This window comes from Malurus melanocephalus, unplaced genomic scaffold (assembly GCF_030028575.1).
Source record: "Malurus melanocephalus ecotype Western Australia unplaced genomic scaffold, MMel_1.1 scaffold_442, whole genome shotgun sequence".
NCBI lineage: Eukaryota > Metazoa > Chordata > Aves > Passeriformes > Maluridae > Malurus > Malurus melanocephalus.
The window spans coordinates 388020-410315 of NW_026623674.1; the positions used below are offsets into that span (position 1 = coordinate 388020).

At 53.4% G+C, this 22296-nt stretch overlaps 4 protein-coding genes across 7 annotated transcripts in view; 2 read left to right on the top strand and 2 right to left on the bottom strand.

The window, feature by feature from the left end:
* The window catches only part of EYA3 (EYA transcriptional coactivator and phosphatase 3), a 45721-nt gene extending 42170 nt beyond the window's left edge, over window positions 1-3551 (top strand). For all 3 annotated transcript variants that reach the window (XM_057380293.1, XM_057380295.1, XM_057380294.1), the window contains one exon: window positions 259-3551. In XM_057380293.1, coding sequence (XP_057236276.1) covers window positions 259-339 — 81 coding nt within the window. In that variant the 3' untranslated portion in view covers window positions 340-3551. The remainder of the gene's footprint in view (window positions 1-258) is intronic.
* On the bottom strand, window positions 3520-7363 carry XKR8 (XK related 8). Its single transcript, XM_057380297.1, has 3 exons — window positions 7019-7363; window positions 6174-6370; window positions 3520-5472 (listed from the first exon to the last, which is right to left on the bottom strand). The coding sequence occupies exons 1-3, from the start codon at window positions 7312-7314 to the stop codon at window positions 4733-4735; spliced, it is 1233 nt and encodes a 410-aa protein (XP_057236280.1). The 5' UTR covers window positions 7315-7363; the 3' UTR covers window positions 3520-4732.
* A 2013-nt stretch (window positions 7364-9376) lies between these two features.
* On the bottom strand, window positions 9377-13791 carry RPA2 (replication protein A2). The gene is made up of 9 exons (XM_057380284.1): window positions 13709-13791; window positions 13402-13514; window positions 13221-13322; window positions 13028-13141; window positions 12300-12374; window positions 11134-11247; window positions 10731-10841; window positions 10548-10642; window positions 9377-9978 (listed from the first exon to the last, which is right to left on the bottom strand). Exons 1-9 carry the CDS (start codon window positions 13722-13724, stop codon window positions 9894-9896), a joined length of 825 nt encoding a protein of 274 aa, XP_057236267.1. The 5' UTR covers window positions 13725-13791; the 3' UTR covers window positions 9377-9893.
* A 275-nt stretch (window positions 13792-14066) lies between these two features.
* On the top strand, window positions 14067-20989 carry SMPDL3B (sphingomyelin phosphodiesterase acid like 3B). Of its 2 annotated transcripts, none has more exons than XM_057380285.1 (7): window positions 14067-14508; window positions 15959-16056; window positions 16573-16716; window positions 17277-17449; window positions 17593-17773; window positions 18339-18472; window positions 19468-20989. In XM_057380285.1, the coding sequence occupies exons 1-7, from the start codon at window positions 14216-14218 to the stop codon at window positions 19849-19851; spliced, it is 1407 nt and encodes a 468-aa protein (XP_057236268.1). In that variant the 5' UTR covers window positions 14067-14215; the 3' UTR covers window positions 19852-20989. The 2 variants fall into 2 exon arrangements, with proteins under 2 accessions (XP_057236268.1, XP_057236269.1); XM_057380286.1 differs by having other exon boundaries at window positions 14070-14175.
* The last annotated feature ends 1307 nt before the right edge of the window (window positions 20990-22296 follow it).

The window sequence follows — 22296 nt, forward strand, 5'->3', positions numbered from 1 at the left end:
GCCCTGGACAGGCCTTGCTGGGTGCAGCAGCAGCTCACAGCCAAAGTTTCCATCACAAGCAGCTGACAGTGCTGGTGCCTGTCAGCACAGATGTGCACATAAGATGGGCTCCAGATACAGTTGTGCACATGGCTGAGATCTGTCCTGAGCGTGGTGTGCTCAGATCTACCACACTGCACAGTCCTGCAATGCTCCCAGCCTCCTTCCACTTCAGCTGAAAATCCCTGCATACACCTGACTGTCCTCTCTCTGTTACAGCACAACATGCCATTCTGGAGGATCACCAATCACGCTGACCTCGTGTCCCTTCACCAAGCCCTCGAGTTAGACTTCCTGTAAGAAGCTGGAGCAGAGACGTGACTGCAGCTCCCATGAGCCCTCTCAGTTACTGGGGGGACAGAAATCTCACATGTTTGGGGACTCACTTTTCAGCTTGATGAAGAAAACATACCTAGTGCAAACTGTACAGTGGAATATGACAGCAGGTCATTCCTCAGGAGCMTGGGCCCTGCCAGTTCCAGAGGTGTCCTGTAAAGAAGGCCTAGACTCAGTAGAGCTAGAGCTTGTCTGAGAAGGGACTTGCAGAGCCAGSTGAATGCCTCTGGCAGGTATCTCCAGATGGAGGGGCCATACAAGAGCAAATGTATTTGTAGGAGCCTTCTCCTTTCTATTCAGCTTAGTTGTAGAACCCAAGTAAACACAAAACTTTATTTTTATAGGAAAATGCTGATGGCAGAGCTGAACCTTCCTTGTTTTGCAAAGCCGAAGAACTATGGTTTTTTTTCATAGGAAATATTAATGAAAATGTCAAAAATACCTCTATTGCTGTAAAATGTGTCCTCTCTCTTTCCCTGGGTGTTCAARTCAGTTAATTTATTACAATGTCCTTGTGTTATTTCCTCAGTGTAGGARTACTGGAAAATGTAAGGGAATGCTCCTGGGATATGTGGTTCTTTGTAGAGGCAAGTGTTGATGTTCCRAGTTGATCCCAGTGGCTTCTAGTCAAAGTGTGCACATGCCTTTTTAGCCTGCAGGAGATCATTGGATTCCAGCCTTGGTYTGGACTGTAGATCCCACAGATTTTCCCTGTAAAGGAAAATGAAACCGCCTATGAACATCAGGTACAGCAGACTGGTGCAGACTGCTTAGATGTCAACAGAGTCKTCACCTGGACTAGGAATAATTTAATTCCTATATCCTTGTGAATGTTGGAGAGAAGGCTCTGGCTATGGTATAACCTTCATCTCTGTGTTCCTGACTCCATTTGTAAGTTCCTTTTAGTAGAATCAGATCAAATTTTCTTATATTCTTTRCATTAGCCTAACAACATAGTGAGAAACAAATGCCTTGTTAAGAGGGACTTAATTTTCTAAGACACTGTGACTTGGCAGCATGGAGCACTTAGAGAGATGGTGGTGCTGATTTTTCTGCTATTGTCTTAGAATAGAGGCTGGAGTCAGTGACCTGCAGCTCCCCTGGCCAGGAACAGCCAGCTGAGGACTGGGGCTGGCACAGGGGTTGGTTTAGTGCCAACTCAAGCTGTGTTTGGTGGCCTCCCCATGTACCCCGATGGCACCAGCTCAGCAGGTGCCCTGAGGACWGGTGTGTGCTGTGCCCCAGCACCCACTGCTCCTGCAGAGCCAGACCCGTGGCTGCACCCAGACCCCTCCAGACTGTGGTCACCAGCTCCACATCACCCATCTGGGACCYGTGGGAGACTGGGCTGCAAGTCTGTCACTGCAGGGAGGACACTGACCCATTTGCTGTGCCCACACAGGCAGGGATGTTTGCTGCATTCCTTCCATGGTATCATCCATCAGTGCAGGGAGAGTTGCTAGGCCAGCTCAGCACAGGTTCTGCTGTGCCCTGGGAGCATCTGTTCCTGGGCCAGCTCCAGTGACACAGGTCAGAAGGTGCCTAGAGCCAGGGTTTGGATACCTCATGCTCAGGGACTGGACCCAGGAAATCTATTTCACATGGTCCCAGCTTCAGTTTCCCTTTGGGTTGGTTTTTTTTTTAAATAATTAAATTGCAATCAAAGGTGATTCTCAAGGGTGGTCCCAGGAGTCAGGAGTGATCTGCTTTCCATTCAGCTCCTTGCCTTGTGCTYTGATCCCATGTGGATGCTGGGTCTGTGTATTTCCCCAGGAGMTCTGCAGCAGGAACACGCTGTCCATGTGGGAGCTGCTGCCTGCAGGACACAGAACCACGTGTCCTATGAGGAAAATCTGAGGAGTCTGCTGTGGGTGTTAGTGGAGTGAGAAGGAATTTGGCTGCCCTGGGGGCTGCTGGCCCAGCAGAGCTTTGGGGGTGAACAGGCTGTGCTGGAACTGCTCAGCAGTGGATTTGGAAAGGGGAGCAAAAGTACCCAGGGATGTTCTCTGTCTACACCCAATGGAGAGCTGAGGTGTGTTAGCAGCTGTTCCCCAGCTCCAGCTCCCTCACTGCTGGGTCTGTACACTTCCTCTGGAGTCCCTGAAGTGCCAGAGCTGTGGCAAGGGGCAGCCTCATTGTTCCCTGGGTTGGAAACATCACCAGAGGATCAGGACTTGGTTGTAGTCACAGAAGAGCCTGTGCTGATGCTGAACATCCTCAGCAGTTCCCAGCCCATCCAAAGGTGTCCTGTAAGCAAGTTTGGGAGCTGTCCCAGCCTGTGCAGCAGCCTGTTGKGAGCATGTCTTGTACTCCAGCTGGCTGAACTTTGGGATTAAAACCTGTGCCTTAACCTCCCACCACTGGCATGGCCAAGCAGCCCCTGTGCTTTGCTCCCAYCAGAAGCAGCTGACCAGAGCCGTGCTGGAGAGGGGCTGGGTTTGCCYGGGCACTGGCAGCGGGTGCTGGACCCGTGGGCCCGAGCTGCCTGGCAGCTGGCTGTGCTTTGTGTTTGTTTACTTCAAATGTTTTAAGGAAATTTTAAGATGTTGGTAAAATTTTAGCTGAGTGTGGAACTTGCAGCCACTGACATTTCATACTGATATTTATATGATGTTTCCTTGAATGTATGTAAAGTACTTTTATAACAGGAGGTTGATGGTACATTTCTGTGTTTGTTAATAAAAGGGTGACCTGGCTATTTTATTTTTTCCTCTACTGGCTGAATTTAAGCCTTTTCCTGTCTCTCTTGAGGGAGGAACAGCAATCTATCCAAGCATTGATTTTCTCCTGTCTCTGTCACCAGTTCAGCTACAGTCAGGTCAGGGGTAATGGGAGAGCAGAACYGAACACCTGAAGGACAGTCAGCCTGCAGGCCCAGAGCACCTGAGCTCACTGGGGTGCTGCTGGCCTCCCCTTCAGCTTCAACACAGCCACAGAGGCTTTAAAAACCACCTGATCCACTAATATTTGTTGCCTCTGATAGCCCTGGGGGGAAATGTCTGTGCTGGCACTGGTGGTAAGCAGTAGGAGCCCTGGAGCTGCCAGCATCTCTTTTGCCATGCTACGAGGGGCGAATCCTGGGTGCTGCTGGCTGTGGGGCCTTTGCCTGTTGATGGTCTGTAATGGAAACTGTCCTATGAACTGGAAAAAAAGTAATAAAGTCTTTATTTTCTATAGTCAGTGCTTCAGCTTCTTCTCTGCCCTGTGTTAGTTGCTGCCGCCATGACAGCCAGGCTTGGCTGCACCAGGAGCATTCAGGGGACCASAGGTCACTGCAGCCACCAGAGCTGCTCCTGGGGAGCCAGCAGGGCAGGGACCTGCTGCTGGGCTCTGCTCAGATGCCCAGGGGAGGCACACGGTGCTTCCTGCACAAACTTCCCCTTCCCATTTTCTTTTCAAGGCAACACCCCCTCCCATCCTCTGCTGCAATGCTGCTGGCCGTGGCCAGGGCTGAGCTTCTTACAAGAGCAGCTGGGAAACAGCATTGCAGCTGCTSCTCCACCTGCATCCTGCTGCCTTTCCCAGTGTGGAGGTTCCCTGCTGGSAAGGATGTGATGGAGGGGAAGGGGACAAAGGTCCATGCTGTGGACAGCCAGGATGTGYCACAGCTGCCAGGGTTTGGGCACCAAGCCTGGGAAAGTGGTGGGTGTGTGTGCCCAGGTGCTGGCACAGCACTAACCTCACTACTGACCCTATCAATCATCTATGGATGAGAAACTGGCTGTGGCCAATCCAGCCTGGCCTTGGGAGCACTGCCCAGGCTCTGGTGGTGGGAATGGCASCCAAGGGAGCATGGGGTGTCCACAAGGAGCCAGAAACCCTGAGCCACCCTGCAGCCACACTCCCAGCACAAGCCTCCTTCCCATCCCTCCCTGAACACGGCGATAACAGGTGAGCTTTGACCTTAACACCAAAACTAACACAAGGAAAATCCTGGCTGGAAACAGAAAGGTCAGATAACCAGAACCATGGAGGAAACAATTTCTCCCTCACCACCCATWTCCCTGCACAGCAATGGGAGCAGCAGGCACAGGAGAGGCAGAGAGAAAATAAACCAGTGCTCTTGATTTGATTTTTTTTGGAAAAACTAGTAATAAATAACAAGAAAAACTGACACAGCAGTGCAGCCATATGGCCACAGTGTGCTGGACTCACCACAAACACTGTGGCTTTCCTTAAGCAGGAAGGAACAGCCACGGGAGCCATGCTGAGTGCCATGGGACTCACTGCGTGTTACCACACCACCCCTGRTTTCTGCCAGGTCCCTCCAGCTGCCCAAAACAACAGCCCGGGGGCAGAACCAGGGGCACAACTAACATGTCTGCCTGCCCCTCACATCCCTTTAGAGGGCCTGCCCTCACACAGCAGACTCCACAGCAGTAGCCCCATTCAGGCAGTGCTGCCGTGCTGGCTGGGACAGGGGGAACTGTGTCTGGGCCAGCCACTGCATCCGCCTGTTCACAAGCTCTGGTTCCAAGAACGAGCGAAACCCCAGCCCATCCCTCTCTTCAYGGGCATCCACCTCATCATAGCCACCTTCCTGCTGCACCTGCATGTTGGGGTGCAGCCACTTGTAGTAGGTAAGCCTCAGCCCCAGCCCCAGCAGGTAGCAGGGCAGGGCAGCAGAGAGCACCAGGAGCAGGTACRAGTGCTGCTCAGAGGGAGCCTGGTCCAGCAGCCAGGTGAGGGCCAGCAGCGTGCTGTCCACCAGGATGAAGCCGTGGTAGATGATGCTGCGGTACAGCGTCCTTCCCTGTGCCACGTTGAACCAGCTGAAGTAGAGGATCACGGCCACAATGGCCCGGTAGAGCTGCTCAGGCCCAGGTGATTCCATGAAGTCTGTGCCCTGCAGGCTGACCCAGAGGAACATGGCCAGCCACACGAGCAGGAAGTGGAGAGCCACRCCGTAGGGCCAGAACAGGGCAAAGAGGGCGACCACCAGGATGCGGGGRCAGATGAGGAAGAGGTTCCACAGGAAGTAGATGATGGAGGAGCCCCAGCTCARCTCGTGCTTGTCCTGAAGGAAGGAGCGCAGGGACTGGTGGTAGTCCAGSAGAGACCAGGACACACACAGGAAAGCAGTGCCGATCCCCAGGCCTGCAAACAGAGGTCAAGCTGTTGAGGGGGGACCAGGGTGGCCCAGCTTGGCTGAAACCTCTCCCTGGACAGCACTGCTAAAATTAACTTCCCCCCAGCTCACAAAGCAGCTGCTGCCAGGGTCAGAGCATCAACACCCACATCTCTCCTCTGAACTTCTGCCCTCCCTGAGGACAAGGASGCTGGTGTCTGGCCTTGCTCAGAAGATGGGAAAGAAGTGCTGGGATTGCTCTGCAGAGCCCATCTCCCAGGCATRGRAGCCCCCAGCCCACACAGGYAGGTGAGCACTGGCTCCCACAATAYTGGGTTCCCCATATCCCTGCAGTGACACCTGCCCCCACCCCGGGAAGGGCACCACAGCACCTGCTCAGTGGCCTGTGCTCCACCCATACCAACATCAGCACCTCCCCGCTCCCCAGAGGGCTCCTGATTTCTCAACTGACCCTCAGCCTCTCTTAGGGCACCTAAGGGAATGACCACGGTGGTCCCCCAGCTCTAACCCTCCCACCCCAAGCCCAGCACAGTCCACTGGGGCATGTGAGTGCAGGACAGAGGTCCACCCTGTAGTGTGGCATGTCAAAGGAGTGACATGGGAGTGGAATGACACTTCCAGCAGTCTCTCCAGTCTGCCCCATCCAAGCCCACTCTGATCCCAAGCTTGCACCCTCCCAGCTCCCCTCCCTTGGCCCCCGATCCCTCACCCTGGGAGAGCTCAGCCTTGTTTGTCCGCAGGATGATGTAGAGGAGCAGGGTGAGCTGCGGGGTGTTCTCCAGGAAGGTCTCGAAGAGACGCAGCATGCTGATGTCGTGGGAGAGGAAGGCCATGTGTCTCTGCTCATCCTCCTCCTCTGCCTTTGCCCAGCACACCTTCCAGCCCACCTTCAGAGCWYGGATGCACCTGTGTGGRATGCAGCTGGTGGTGAGGGGCCAYGCAAGCACAGACCTTGGTCCCCACRCTGCCCTGACAGGCCAACAMACCCCACTCATCTATGTGGTTCCTTCCCCCTGCCCAAACCACGCAGCACAGTAAGCACACGATGCCCAACCATGGGTGAAGTGCAAGGGTCAAACTGAGCATCGACCTGAGCAGACCTGGATGATTTCCTTCCCTCGGCTCGGCCTCGCTACTCCCCTGAACTGCCGGGAGCGCCAAGGCCATGCCGAGGTTGCGGGGCGCTGTTCTGTTTGCCTCGAGGGCAGCGGCAACAGCACCGGGAGACGGAGCAAAGCAGAAGGGAAACTTCAGCTGCAGGGACACGGGCGGCTCCCACCCACACTTTTCATTGAGCTCCAGCCCGGGGCTGGGCCGAACCGCTCTGCCCGGGAGCCTCTCGGCCCTCTCAGCAGCCGAGGCACCCTCACCCCATCTCCGGGTGCGGGTCGTGCCGAGAGGCAGCGGCAGAGCTGGGGCTTCTGTCCTCCCCTCCCGCCGGAGCAGCGTGAGGGGCACCCGGGGGGCCGGGAGGAGCGGGGCCGCGGGATGCCGGGGGCGGACAGGGGGGGATGTCCGGGAACGCGCGGGGAGCTCGGTGCGGGGCTGCGGTACCTGAAGAAAAAGCCGAGCTGTAGGAGGTGCAGGGCGGCGAGCAGAGCCGTGGGCACGGCGGGGCGCAGCGCGGGCGGGTCGGAGCGCAGCCAGAGCCAGCTGCAGGCCTGGGCGGCGGCCGAGGCGGCGGCCAGCAGCGACAGCGACAGCGCGGCCCAGCCCGGCTGCCCGCGCCGCGCGTACTCCGCCGCCACCCAGCCGTCCATGCACAGGTCCAGCGCCGCCGCCACCGTCCCCGCCGCCGCCAGCACCAGCTGCAGCGGGCCGAAGCGCGGCGGGGCGGCTCGCCGAGACATCGGGGCCCCACGAGCGGGCCCGCAGCCGGCGGTGGCGGCACCGGCACGGRCCGGACCCACCCCCTCAGAGAGCCCGCCCCGGGCAGGCTCCGCCCCGGGCTGAGTGTCCCGCCACGAACCGACAGCTCCGGCTCCGCTCCCGCTGCTGCCCCGGGCCCGGCCCCTTCCCCTTCCCCACAGCCCCCGGCGGTCCCTCGGGCAGGGACAGAGCCGTTCCAGCCCCGGCAGCAGCACCCGCTCCCCTCCGCGCCCCGCACGGCTCCCGCAGCGGTTCCGCTACACCGGGGCAGAGCCGCCCCAGCCCTGCGGCCCCGGAGCGGAGTGTCCCTCCATAGCCGCTGCACGGCCCGGACACGAAGGGATGTGCGAGGTCTGACCCTAGGGGAAGCGGGGCGGAGGTGCCCCGGTGCTCGGAACGGGGGAGGACTGCTCGGACATTGCCCTTCGCTGTCGCTGGAAGGGATGCTCCCCTTAGCCCGCCCTGTTCCACGGCAGCTCCGCTCGCTCTGGCCCTGCCGCAGAGGGTCAGGACGGGCTGGGACACGGGGGATGTGCTGCGGGGAGAGCTGGGGTGGGACAGGCTGGAGCATCGGTCCGTCCAGCATAGCAGCACGCAGAGCTGGGGTGTCCCTGCCTTCAGCCACCCTCAGTACCGCCAGCACAGGACTGTGTTACCCAGCTGCACAGCTATTCTCCTTACTGCAAGCAATTCCACTCATCTTCCAAAAATCCCCATGGATTTTCTTCCTAACCAGCACACATCTTACAAAAAGAAAATTTGTACTTTTCTTATCAATTTGTACTTCTGGCTTCTAGATATGCTGAAATCCATAGCCAAATGTTCACCTGTTACACACCTACTGCATGATTTAGTCGCAGAGCTGTAGCCCATGGGCTACAGCTGGGCCACTGAACCCAAGCAGGATACTGGGATTTGCCCCAGCAGTAACCCCTGGCAGAGCAGAGCAGAAGCCCTGGGTCCCCCAGCCAGCCCCAGAGATGTTCCTGCAAGGAGCTGCTTTTGTGAAGCCAAGTCACTTTACGAGTCCCAGGCAACAGAAACCGCACCCTGCCCTTACAGCTCCTGAAAGCCCAGAGTTCACCAGACTGTGAGCCCTCTGACCCGTGAGCCCTGTGTGCACATGCTGTTATTCCAGCAGGCACCGTGTCTCTGGCCATTCAGCAATCTGCAGTTGAAGGACAGGTCAGCACAGCACAGCAGAGCAGCTCCCACCTAGCAGGCAGCAAATGCAGTTCAGCTTCTAAGACCTGGGTTCTGCTTTTTGTGACGGAAGTCATGGTTCCGTCTGTGGGAACACCTACACTACACACGTGAAATGCTCCTGAATATTTATGATTCTTGAACTGCTCACATTACAAATGTAAAGCACTCACCAGCCAGCAGAACCGTTTCCTACCACAGGAAGCTCACCATTGACTGCAGGGACAGTAACACCCTGCAGGAGCCACTCCGCAGCCTTCTGAACAAGACAGGGGGTGCAGAGAAACAGGAAATACCATTTCCTTATCTCCACCTCAATGCACTACCAGTATCAACCTGTATCCTAACTGGTTTTCTGTTAYGCTTTAAAAATGGTTTAAAGAATAAAACCTTTCACATGGTTTCATTTCACATTTCATTTGAGCTAAAAGCACAGCATGCATGTCTTTTGGCTCACACAGCATGTCCTGAGCTGGAAGAGACCCATAGGGATCAAGTCCAACTCCTGGCCCTGTACAGGACATCCCAACAATCCCACGCTGTGACTCAGTGTGTTGTCCAAACAATTCTTGAGCTCTGGCAGCCTTRGGGCTGTGACCACTCCCCATGAGGAATCTTGTTTTGGTGGCAGAAATGGTTCTGGCCCTATTTGGAGCACTGATAGAACATGTTATTTTCTTCAGTAGTACAATTATTTGATTTCCGTTTGAACCTTCAAGCAAAAGGCTGAGGAAAAAATAAGGACAATGAAAGTATGAGCTGTGCTTTTACCCCCAGGTTTTGTMATGCAATTTTCTTCTTCAAGGCAGAAAAGCCTCTAGAGTCACACGTGCCGCAAGGTGTCCCAAATTAAAATTTTATTGGAAATATTCAAAAGCTYAAGTAACAAGATCAGCTCTAGTACAAATATAGATTTAAATGCATGAACTAAACAATAAAAATACCTTTTCATGATTGCTGTACATTAGKAGAATACTACTCTTGGCTACCCACTTTGTGAAGAAAATGGAATGGAAGCTGAGTTAGGAGAAACAGCTCTAGAAACAAAGGACATCATAAAGAGGCTCCTTTCTAACAGGCATCCCATAAGGAGCCAAAAAAAAAGTGAAGGCTCTGAAGTTTTGAGTTCAGTTTTCCCATGTCTGTTTGCTTTCAGTCACATGGTCACAGCATAGAATCAGGTGCAGTTACCAGAATCAAGCATGTTGTRCTCATCCTTGAATTCCAATAAGCTGGCATTCACAGAATAACCAGGACYTTCCACAAAGAGCAAAGGTCACCCTCCATGTCACAGAACTCAGCAAGRTATCTTAAAACATGGACAAACGTTTGCTTGGAACTAAAATCTAAAGGAAYTTTACTCAGCATCTGTTGACCTATAGTGCTCATCATCCACCGTGGAGTAGATGTGTCCCTCGCTGCTGAGGAATTCCACGGCTTGCCTTGAAGAAAAAACCCACAGTTGGTAACCAGCTAGCAATTAGTTAGCAAAGGGAGATGAGCCAACACATTTCTGCTGGGGAATTCCCATTTACAGACCCCATCCCCACAGCTCCCTCCTGGCAGGAAGCTCTTGGTGTCTCTTTCCCAGGGACAGTGTAGRAGACACAGAAGTTTCTCCATAGCTGTAGCTATGGAAAGGTTAACGACTATTTTTGTGAGTCTCAAGAAGTTATGACACCGTGAAGGAGAACAGAACAGACTATCCCTAAATTTCTTATCAGTGTGCACAGAGCAAGGTAGTCCTTGAACAGGAGAAATACTACTGAGGCACTGCAGTACATTGCCACTGAACTGCTAAACAGCTTGTCTTGACAACAGGGAGCAAAGCAACTGGCACAAACTCATTCAGGGCAGTGAATCCTTCAAAAGCTCTGGCTCCTGTGCTGCTGGAACCACCCAAATCAGCCATGCTGATTCACAGGTGAGTGTCTGGCCTTGTCCAGTGTCCCCTCTGCCTCGGGAAGTACTGCCTGTATTTCCATAACGAACTTCATTTTTACACACTTACTTGATCGTTGACATACTCATATTGTGGAGCTGCTGTTTCAAGTCTTGTAGACTCAACCCCTCTGASAGATGGCAGTTTTTGATCAAGTTCAGCACCTGCAGGAGCAAGAACCAGCAYACTACACCACATCAGAGGAGCTTCTGCTGCCACTGCTGTGCTCCCAGAAAAGCTGCTGGCACTCACCTGGCTCTGGTGTGCTGTGAGACCATTCATTGGCAGGCTGACACCTCCTCCGTAGCCCCCCATGTTACTCATCCCAGTGGAAGAAAATGACTGTGGCCCTTTTGATGCTGACTGGAATGATGAGAATAAAAGTGCTGTGGTTATCTAGGCTACCCAAACCCACAGCATTAAAGACTCATTGTTATTTCTAAGACATCGGTAAAAATAGCTTCTTACGGAAGTGGATTGCAACACAATCTCTTTCCAAGAAAGCCAGGAATCTTATTACACCTTCAGTGCAGCCCAGCTTTAAGCTTTCCAGCCCCACAATTAGACAATTTTCCCAGGGAATGCAGAGGTCCCTCTTTGGGAGATCACCAGTCACCCAGGAAGGCCACGCTGGAATCAGGATCTTTGTACATACCATAAGATTTTTTCTGAGGATCATGTGTGCATTGACAATCTCTAGTATGTGTGTGGTGAATTCATTCATGTTCTCCAGAGGTATGATCCTAAATGCTACCAAGCTCTTCTTATTCTTTCAGAAGAAAAAAAAAAGAAAAAAACAAACAGAAAGCAAAGCAAATTATTTACATCACAGCAACAGAAAGATGCCCAACAGCCAACTCAGCCTTTCCCTCCAACAGCCATATCCCACGAGTGGGACAGCAGTGGGGAAAGAACTTCTCTGCATACAGCTGGTGCAAAACATCCTGACCTACATTTTGTGCTGGTTTTGGCTAGGGTAGAGCAGCACAGGCTAGTTTTTGGACTATTGCTGGACACAATGTTGGTAACACAGGGATTTTTTAGTCACTGCTCATCAATCCTTGCACAGAGCCAAGAGCCTTCCTGCYTCTCACACAGCTCCACCAGTGTTAGGCTGRGAGGGGACACAGCTGGGACCCCCACTGCCCCAAGGGAGAACCCAGATCAGCCAGTGTAATGCTCAGTTATAAAATTGGGGAAAGGAGAAGGAAGAGGCACACCTGTGCCTGCTCATGGGAAGYRTGGRATRAATTCCTTGTTTTGCTTTACTTATTAAACTGCCTTTATCTGAACTCATGGGTTTTCTCACTCTGACCATTCTGATTCCCCCCATCCCACTGGGAGCAAGCAAGCAGTGAGGGAAGGGTGTCATTTTGAAAAACAATAGAGACAGAGCCACTCCTCTTTCTAACCAGCTGGGAATTAACTGCACCTTAATGCATGCACCATTTATTTGAACATTTAGTTATGTGGCCTACCACATGTGCTACATAAAGTGCTACAAGAAGTCTCCCCATGAACCAGAACCTGGTCTAAGCTCAAGAGTACTAACACCCCAGAACCAGATGGCCAGAATCTACTCTGCTGAAAATACACTGATGATGAGGGGCATTTTGAAAGGTTTCTTATTTTAAACAGTCCTCTGCATTCAGGAACAATGAGAGCATTATTAAACACAACCCTGGCAGACAACTGAAGGATTTGTCCAGAAACCATGATTAAGTGACTATTCTAAAGCAGTCCACTAGCACTAAACCAGATCATCAATCCTCCCACTCCAGCCTCTTGGCTGGGACTCCCACACAGGTAACATGACCTTACCTGGAATGAMCGAAGGTGACCAGCTACTTTGACGTAAGTTCCTGGAGGTACTACAACATTCTCACCTCCTGCCTCCTAACAGAGAGGGAAAAAARAGAGGTTTGCTGATCTTGTTTCCATCTCTCAATTATCATAAATGACTTAGCAAAGCAGGTTCATCTCAAGCAAGAACAAACAATGCACATTCCTATGTCCAGTAAGAGTAAATAAAAAATAAAGAAAAACATTGATACATTTCAGAGCAGTCTGTTCTGCTGTCTGTCCACTTATGAGAGATTCTCACAATGCAACAAGAGGAAAGCAACCTCAAATAGTCAAAAATTAGGTATTGAATTCCATAATCTGGCTGCAGGATGGGGCAGGCCAGAGATGTTTTCGAACTCATGCTAAACTTGCAGTAAGACAACTGAACATCTGCCTGATTACCCTTCCAAAGATGTTCAACTGTACTCAGGTATACTAAACAGGCAGATGGTCATATTCAGCACCAGTGACCTGTGCTACAGCACCATTACTCTTGAATTTCAGGGATGTGCTATCCCTAAAATACTTTTCAGTAAAACCACATATTTTGGATAAAAAAAAGCTCTGTTAGAAGTGGGACGTTGGTGTTAATGATTCTTATGGGTTCCTTCCAGCTGAGACACTGTACAATTCTACAACTCTTCTCTACCCGCTGCTCTCAAAGGCTGCTGAAGAAGCATATTCATAGCAAATCCGATGCTTACATCAGTATCAACCCACTGCCTGACGTCCATCGGGGCTGCCGTCATGTCGTCCACTTTATAGAGGATGTTGGTGGGCGCCTTCTCCGCGTGCCGGACGATGCCCACAACGGTGACCTGCGGCGGAGGGGGAAGGCTCGCTCGGKCCGGCCGCAGGACGCGGGTCCGCCCCGGCCGCGACCGCCCCGGCGCCCACCTGCGAGATCTCCACGTCGCAGATCCGGAAGGTCTCATCGACCTGCTCCGCCGCCAGCAGCTGCGACACGGTGCAGGGCACGATGTTCTGGGAGCGGCTCCGCTGCAAGGGGCGGCAGAGCCGTCAGAGCCGCCCGCGGCCTCAGCCCCGGGCCCCCTCCCGCGGCCCCCGCCCGGCCTACCTGCTTCTTCTCTCCCTGGGCGCCGGCGGGCGACCCGAACCCGCCCGGGGACTGCATGTAGCCGCCCGGGGGCCCCGCGCCACCCATGCTGCCGTACCCGCCATCGAAATTCCCTAGGGGAGGAGAGAGAGGAACCGTGAGGCGATGGCGCGGCCCTCGTCCCCACCGCTGTCGCCATCACGGGAGCGGCGGCGGCCTCGGGCCCCGTGTCCCCCGCGTCCCCGGGAGGCACCGAGCCCGTCCCGTCCTGTCCCTTCCCGTGCTGTGCCATCCCGTCCCGTGCCGTGCCGTGCCACCCCGAGCGCACCGTGCCCGCTCCACATGGCGCCACTCCGGGCCCTGCCGCCACCCGCCCGCGCGCGCCGACCCTCGCGCGCCGCCGCTTCCCGCCCAATCGAGCAGCGCCGCTCTGCCGGCCGACAGCCAATCACATCCCTCGGTCTATTGGCGCCTTCCAATAGGAGCAGGCCGCCCGGAAGCCGCTGCCGCCATTTTGAGAGAGGGCGCTGCCCGGCCCCGCAGCTATGAGGGGAGGGACCGAGGGGCGGGACCGAGGGGCGGGTTGTGGGACCGAGGGGCGGGTTGTGGGACCGAGGGGCGGGTTATGGGACCGAGGGGCGGGTTATGGGACCGAGGGGCGGGTTATGGCATCGGGCGCGGATTGCGTGGCCGAGTGCAGGCTGTGGGGTCGGGCGCAGTTTGTGGGGTCGGCCGCAGTTTGTGGGATCGGCCGCAGGTTGTGGGGCCGGCCGCAGGTTGTGGGGCCGGCCGCAGGTGAGCCCCGTGCAGGTGGAGCAGCGCAGCGGTGTCTGCCATGCAGTCCGTGGGTCCGTCCGTGCTGCTGCTCTTGCTGTGCCCGCTGGCCGTGGCTCTGCCCCGTGCGGGTGGCGGCCGCGGGCGGTTTTGGCATCTCACAGACCTGCATTGGGACCCCGGGTACGAGGCGGCGGCGGCGGCGGGACGGCCGTGCCCCTCGGGCGGCGATCGGGCCGGACCCGCCGGGCCCTGGGGCAGCTACCTGTGCGATGCTCCCTGGAGCCTGCTGGGCTCGGCCGCCCGGGCCATGCGGGACCGCCTGCCCAAGCCGGACTTCGTGCTCTGGACCGGGTGAGAGGGASCGGGCCCGCCGGGAGGGACTCCAGGGCTGGGCGGGAGAAGGGCAGTGGAGCCCATATGGGGCTCCTGGGGTGTCAGGGCTCTGATCGAGGTACCTGCTTTGAAAAGGAGAGGGGAGGATGTGCGTCCTAATGCAAAACGGGTTTGGAGGAGAGCACAACCCCGGCGAGGGTTCTCGACACTGGCAAGAAGCTYGTGGCAGTGAGGTGACAAAAGGATCAGGGCTCATTGTCCGTCCTTCGCTTGTGCATCCTGTCTGACTGCACAGTGACTGAGTACCTGGAATGCCAGGGAAAGGGGCAGTGGRCTGTGTGTTGGTACATCAGGCTCTGCCGGTCAGAGCAGTGGGAAGAGAGCATTGTAAACCAGGCTTGCAGTGTTTCTTCTGGCTGCGATGAATCACCTGGGAGACCTGTCTCAAGAAAGGGCTGTTTTGTTTTAGGAGTTAGAGGAAACTTCCCAGTGGAGGATGTTCTCTCGTGGAGGATGTTCTCTCCTGGTATGGTCTCCAGAGATGGGCCCCCTGTCCTATGGAAGGTCTCAATAGCAAAAAGAAAAAAAAAAAAAAAAAAAAGGCTTTATTTTGCATGGTGATTGTGTGTATGGTCTTTCTTTTGACAATGCAACCTCAGCTTGCTGTAAGCTCCAGTCCCAGTTTGCAGGGCTGTTTTCTGCACCGTGTTTTCATTTTCTGTCCTGTTCCTGCTCAGATTTAGTTACTGGTCCTTGTGACCTTCTGTTGAGTATTCTTTTTTCCTCAAGCAATTTTCCCCAGTCCTTTGACATGATTTTGAATGTTCTCTCTCTCAGCCCAGCATCATCTACAAATGAGATTCCATGTTAATGCAAACAYAGATGTGGAGCAGCCCTAGGTTGCTGCCCTGCTGGAGGCATTCCCTTGTTTCATGATGATCACAGTGATGCAAACAGCTCTGCTCTTTTCCTGCAGATCAGGTGGTGCTCTGAGATTGCAAAGTGCTGATCCTTGTAATATTTCCAGGCAGCTTTACTGCCTGTGACACACCTTGAGGCAGAGCAGGCCTCCCCTTCACACCATTGTGCACAGGGATTTTAAGGTAGAGTGAATCATAGAATCACAGAATATCCTGAGCTGGAAGGGACCCACAAGGATCATGGAGTCCAACTCCTGGTCCTGTACGACATCCCGACAATCCCACCTTGTGCATCCCTGAGAGYGCTGTCCAGACACTCCTTRATGCTGRCAGGTTTGGAGTGGAGCTYATTTTCCCTATGAGCAATTCCTTGTAACTCCTCAGTGTCTTGGCCAGTCAACAGAACACTGACTTCTGCACCCCAAAGCTTCACCTTTCTCTTCCAGGAGGCACAGAGAGGAGTTGGCACGTTTCTGTGGCTTTCTCATTGCTGCAAGCACAGGCCCTGTTAGTCCCAGACAGTGACTGTGTTGCTTCTCTTTTTCTAGAGATGACACTCCCCATGTCCCCAATGARCAGCTTGGAGAAGAAAAGGTTCTGCACATAATAGCAAATCTGACTTCTCTGATAAAAGAGACATTTCCAGGTAGGATTTGAGGGGATGARAAGGGGAGCGGGGCACAGAGACTCATGGGAAGGGCTAACCAGGGTGGAGAAATGACAGAATTGGGACCAGGAAAAMCACAGAAGGGCTGTGGTCACTGGGACTTATTTGTCCTCTTCCCAGTGGCCTCAATTCTGCTGTGCATTACAGCATTGAAGCACTCTCACATTCCAGGTTTGCTCACTTAGGAGAGAGGAAAATAAAGGTTTCTGTCATTAGTCATTRAGGCAGAAAAAGCTGCAGGATTCCCTCAGACATTGCCCGTGTCAGCAGGGGGCAAGGAGCGTAGTGCTGGTGACAGCTCAGTCACTTGGCTGTGGGCAGCTTGTCCCAAGGGTGGCTCRGARCCRTGTGGTGCCCTTGGCASTGTGGCCCTGAGTGAGAGGGTGACWGGCCTTGGCAAAGCTCTCAGCTCTGCTGCTCCTCTCCAGGCCAGGAGTGCCTTGGGGAGTTTGGAACAGCTCTGCAGCACTGGCCTCCTCTGTGCCTCCTCTGCAGGTACGAAAGTCTACACAGCGATGGGCAATCATGACTTCCACCCCAAGAATCAGTTTCCTGGGAAGGAGCACAGGATCTACAACCAAACAGCGGAACTGTGGCGACCCTGGCTGAGTGAGGCCTCCCTTCCTCTCTTCAGAGCAGGTCTGGCACCACGGCTCATGTTTAGAGCACTCTGGGGATATGAAGAGGGATAGGAGAATACCATGAACAATCTTCCTTGCCTCTGTGCTCAGAGCAACAGTATTCATAGAGGATTTGCAGAGGAAGGGTACAGTTTAATGCTGATTTCTGGCCTGGAGTTCTGCTTGCAAGAGGAGGAATTATACTTTAGTCTCTCCTGCCATCATCAAGTTATTGGAAAGAATGCAGCATGGTGAACTGTAGAGGGAGGAAAAATATCTTTAAAGGTAGTAGCTGGTGCAGGCACAGCTTTGGCTCCAGAGCTGCCCAGCTCCTGGTGCTGCCCATTGTCACTGTACAGGTCTCCCTTCACTGGGAGAGGCACGGGAATGACAAGAGACACATGGGGGAAGAGTCACTCCAAATCCACATCCTGGAGTGGCCAGRGCACTGTTCCAGGCAGTGACCCTGCTGTGGCTATTGCCAAGGAGGGCAGAGAGATATGGAAACAAAGGGATCTGGGGTCACAGCCACCAGTGTGACCAGACTTCCAGCTCTTTTTCCATCGTTGCATTTTTAAGGAGCTTTCTACAGCGAGAAGTTGCCTGGCCCAGGGACGAGGGGGCGGATGGTTGTCCTCAACACCAACCTGTACTATGACCAGAACAATGAGACAGCTGGTGAGGAGGATCCTGGGGGCCAGTTCCAGTGGCTGGAAGAAACACTGACCAATGCCTCTAGAGCAGATGAAATGGTATTAAAAAGACTGAATAAAAAACCTTTGTAGAGGGCTTCTCCCAGCCTGGAAGCTCTTCCTGTGCTCCCACTGGGTCACAGCTGGCTGATGCTGCATGGGCAGTGTGGGCTGTGTGCTCAGAACAACTCTTGCCTCTGCAGGTCTACATTGTGGGCCATGTCCCTCCTGGCTTCTTTGAGAAGACACGGGGCAAGCCCTGGTTCCGGAGGGGCTTCAACGAGCGGTACCTGGGAATTGTKCAGAAGCACCATGGGGTGATTGCTGCTCAGTTCTTCGGGCACCATCACACAGACAGCTTTCGCATGTTCTACAGCGACACAGGTACCTGTTCTGGTCACCCAAGTGCTTGTGTGACAGCTCTGCCAGCTCTCAGAATCATTGTSCATGAGAGTTTTCAGTGGCTGTTGGCTGAAAGCACCTGAGAGGCCAGCAAAGCTTCTGGAATGCTTTGGGCAACAAGAGGCAACAGTGGTTCTCATCTCTGCTCCAGTCTGTAGCTCCTGCTGTCCTTCCCATTCACTCTCAAATGTTGTTTYCCCTTGCCTGATCCCTCTTGAGGGGTTTGGGCACTGCTGAGGGAGCAGTGCTGAATCTCTGTGTGTGTGTGGTGCTCTGGGTRAACACCTTTGCTGAGTGTGGTTCTMTGGCYGCCCTCACTGCAGAAGTCCTTGCCAGCACTGGAAAGTTCATTCCGGCTGCAGCAGCCCCATGCTCAGTCCCCAGTGCTGTCCCATGTGTTAATCTCTGAGTGTGTGAGGTGGTACTGGGAGCTGGTGACAAGGTGCTGTTGGCAGTGCCATTAGCTCAGGGTGCTCACTGTGATGGGGGACAGGGTGTGGGACAAAACAAGGTCTGCAGTCAGAGTTTGCTTTGCATTTCTGTGAAGGTACTCCAATCAATGTCATGTTCCTGGCCCCTGGAGTGACTCCCTGGAAAACAACCTTGCCTGGAGTGAATAATGGAGCCAACAACCCTGGGATTCGGGTGATCGACTATGATCGGGACACCCTTCAGGTCTTGGTAAGGATCTCCATGTGCACCACACTATAGTTCTGGATCAACTTTAATTCCCCTCTGTAGCTGGAACAGGCAGGACCACAGGAGCAGAGTGGCTGTGTGGGAGAGGGCTCTGACCCAGGATAGTTAAGCCTCATGTCTGGCACAGAGATTTAGTCAGTGTTAATGAGTCAAGGCATGGCCCTGGCAGCCAGTGCATCCTGGTGGAATGAGTTTSCCAGGGCAGGGCCAGGCAGTTCTTGTATTCTTGATGTCCTTAGCGAATTTCTTTTGACACGTGCTTTGCTCCCCAGATAACACGCATCACTGAACTACTCTTTGAGTTACAACAGACTTGTAAGACCTTCTCCAAAAACTTTAAACCAATTACTTGTGTCCCTCTACTTGAAGTGATACATTTGGAGTGGATCTGAATTAAGGTGAATTAAGGGGCAGCTTCTGTTTCCCATCTTTTTTTTGCCAAGATGTGGAGGTGTTTGTGCCCTCCTTTGTAGTGGATGAAGCTCTCTATAGCTGCTCTGTTTACATGTTTATAGTACAGAAGTGAATGCTAAAATACACCAAGCAAGGTTGGTGAGAAACAAAAGAAGAGAGAAAAAGGGCAATAGACTGAGAACAGAAGCTGTGAAAAACTTGATTATTCAGTTTGTTCAAAGTTGACAAAATAGCTTTGCTCAGGAAGTAACACTTCTGCTGCTGGATGGTGTTGGTAGTAGCTAACTGAGGTTTGGAGCAGGTAAGCTCAAATGGAGGCCAAAGTCAGGCAGAGCAAAGCCACCTCTTCACCCCTTAGGACACAGGCTCCCTTTGGGATGGATTCTGGAGGCTCTCACCTGAGATGTCCCCAGATGTCCCTCTCTGCAGGAAGCCCTGTCAGGGCAGCTGGGCCCTTGGGGTGGGGGGTGCTGCAGTGGGGCCAAGCCTAGCCTGGCCCAGAGTCTCACTGCAGGGCCAATCTTGTCCTGCTGCCTCCCCACTTCTGTTTTTCTGTCCCTCAGGATATGGTGACTTACTACTTGAACCTTACTCATGCCAACATGATGGCCCTACCATGGGAGGAAGAGTTCCCAGAGTGGGAGGAAGAGTACAGGCTGACAGAAGCCTTCCAGGTCCCTGATGGCTCCGCATGCTCCATGCAGACGGTGCTGGAGAGGATCTCGAGGGAGCCACGTTACTTGCAGCTCTACTATGAGTTTAACTCTGCCAGATATGATCTGGCTCCATGCAAGCAGGAATGCCGTGTGGATCACCTGTGTGCCATCAGGGAAGTGGATTTTACGAAGTATGATGAGTGTGTGAAAACCAACAGCTCTGCCTTTGCTGCMAGCAGTGTTTGGCTTTTGGTTTTCTGCGTGTTCTTAGGATTTCTCAGTCCTCAATGAGTGGTGTGATGGCCAAGAGCAAGAGAAAAGGATACACGAGATCATGCTACACTGCATGTGAATTGGTGATTTTGTCATTGAGAACTTGCTTGGAAACCAGAACAAAATTGTCAGTATGTTTACTAAAGGCTCTGTGATGCTGATTTGAAATTTTCTAGACAACTTGATGTGTGAAGGGCAATATTTGTGAGAGTGTTGTTGTGCCAAACTGACTTCAACGAGGAGTCTGCCTCCCAGCTGCTGGGGCAACCTCACAAATGAGATGAAGACCAGGCCTCCCTGTGGACATGAACTGGAAACGGGTGAGGGGAGGGAGCTGCCACATGTTCCAGAGGCTGCTGTCAGCATTCCTTACATTGGCACACACTTCTGCAAGTTTGCACAGCAGGTGACTCAAGAAGTCTTGTTGTGGTGGCCTGTTCCACAACAGCCTGTGGCTTATGAGCAAAGCCAGGTGGGGCGGCAGTGTCTGGACTTCAGCAGCCTTTGTTGTTTCAGAGCTGAAGATGAGGTACTGATGATTATTTTCCCCTCAGCTGCTGAGCACAAATAGCTCTCTTCTCTCTCTTCTGTGCTCTCTTCACCCACCTCCACTGAGTTCCCTCCCTCATGTGGCCTTGGCAGCTGACCTGGCTGGTGATTTACAGCCTTGGGTTTGCCAGCTGCTCTGAGACCYGGAGGGAAGCAGTGCACAGTGTGGTACTGCACTGCAGGTACGGCTGGATGGGTGCAGGATGAGTGCTCTGTGTTGTGTGAAGGTGGCTTTGTGCTCTCTCGGGGGTCTGGCAGGGGGAGGGGTTGTGCTTTTGCTGCCGGTGTTGTTATTTGCCCCGGAGCTGCCTCAGAGCGTGTGCCGGGCAATGCTGCGGGTGCTCCAACACACGGTTAAGGACCGGGAGCGGCCGTGGGGCTGTCGGCGCGGGCTCTGACATTGTGGTACCTCACTGCCCATGGGCACACAGCCCACTCCTCTCCTGGGCTGCAGGGCTCGCAGCCCCCACCCCTGCCCCTCCAGCTCTCTGTCCTAGTGGTCTTCTCTCAGGGTTAGTTTCAAGCACTAATTGTGATACTGGAATGTCAGGTACCTCCTACTGCTTTAGAGTTTATGKGACCTTTGGGAAAGGGTCACKTAACTGCAACCCAAACKCYRCGGTTGTTGATCYTGAACTCACTCCAGTCTCTTACTTYCCACTSTCTCTCTCCAGTATTCCCTCTCCCACACCAAGCAGGTAAGGCCCAGTGACACCACACAGCTCCTCTGGGCTGAGAAGCTACACCTGGTGTTGAGAAGTGAAAGGAGAAACATTGCTCCCCTTTTTATCTACCACTGCTAGATTGAGAGTTTTGAGATCAAACAATGTGCAGATGATCTGACTGTATTTATCTGCTTTTGAAAAAACACATTGTAAACAGCAATTGAACCCTGAAAAAACACATTGTAAACAGCAATTGACCTCTGAACCCAGGAGCAGCCATTGCACAACCTCAGGTCCTTGGCTTGGCCCAAACTATGTCTCACAGTCCTGTGGTCTCTCCAGATGCCACTCTGGTTTCAAAGCTCTGGGTGTAATTGCACAGGCGCACACTTTACCTGGCCCCTCACCTGATCTGCACTGGAAGCTATTCTGCTCTCCTGAAGGGCCCCAGGGAGATCTCAGCTCCTCCCCAATAAGTCCTGCTTTCAGGTCTTACCAGCTCAGGTTCTGATGTGTTGGTACCTCACTGTCCATGGGGTACCTCACATCAAGCTCTTGGGCTGCCCGCTGGMTGATGCACCTTTGTATTTCCAAACCAGGGAGGAGGGGTTAGAGTGGTAATCCAGGGAATTYTGCAAGGACAGATGTTTCTGGAAACTACTACCATCTTCATAGCTCATTGATTCAGCTGCAAACTAGTGTACACTTTGTTTCCATCTCTGCATTCACAGAGGGCTTCATATTATTCTGCAAGTTTCCTCCCTTTGAATCCTTAATACAGGAGATAAACACACCCAAACTGACAAATCACGAAGTGAACACCTTCACCTCTTCCAGATGTTTCTGCCTGCAGCAGGTGAGCAGCTGGCACATGAACTGTGAACTTCAGCCTTCTGCTGACACTGCAGTGCCAAGKGTGCCTGTCCCAGCTGCTGCTGCATTGGGAAAAACTTACATATAGCCTAAATATTACTGAATTCAGCAAATTTGGGGAGTTCCTCTCAACCCTACACTGCAGGCACTGTAGTTACCTGTAACCAATTTGTCACTGCAGCTCTCCTCAGTGAGCCCAGGGCAGGCTGCAGACCTAACTGAGGGATGCTGCCCTCAGCCTGCCCAAGAYCACTGTCAGAGGCACAGGCTGGGCAATGGGAGCAGCACAGCTGGGCTCTGGAGTACAACTTACACAGATGATTATGACTGAACCAGATAAAGCTTGACTCGGGAAACAGATGCAACCACTGTTCAA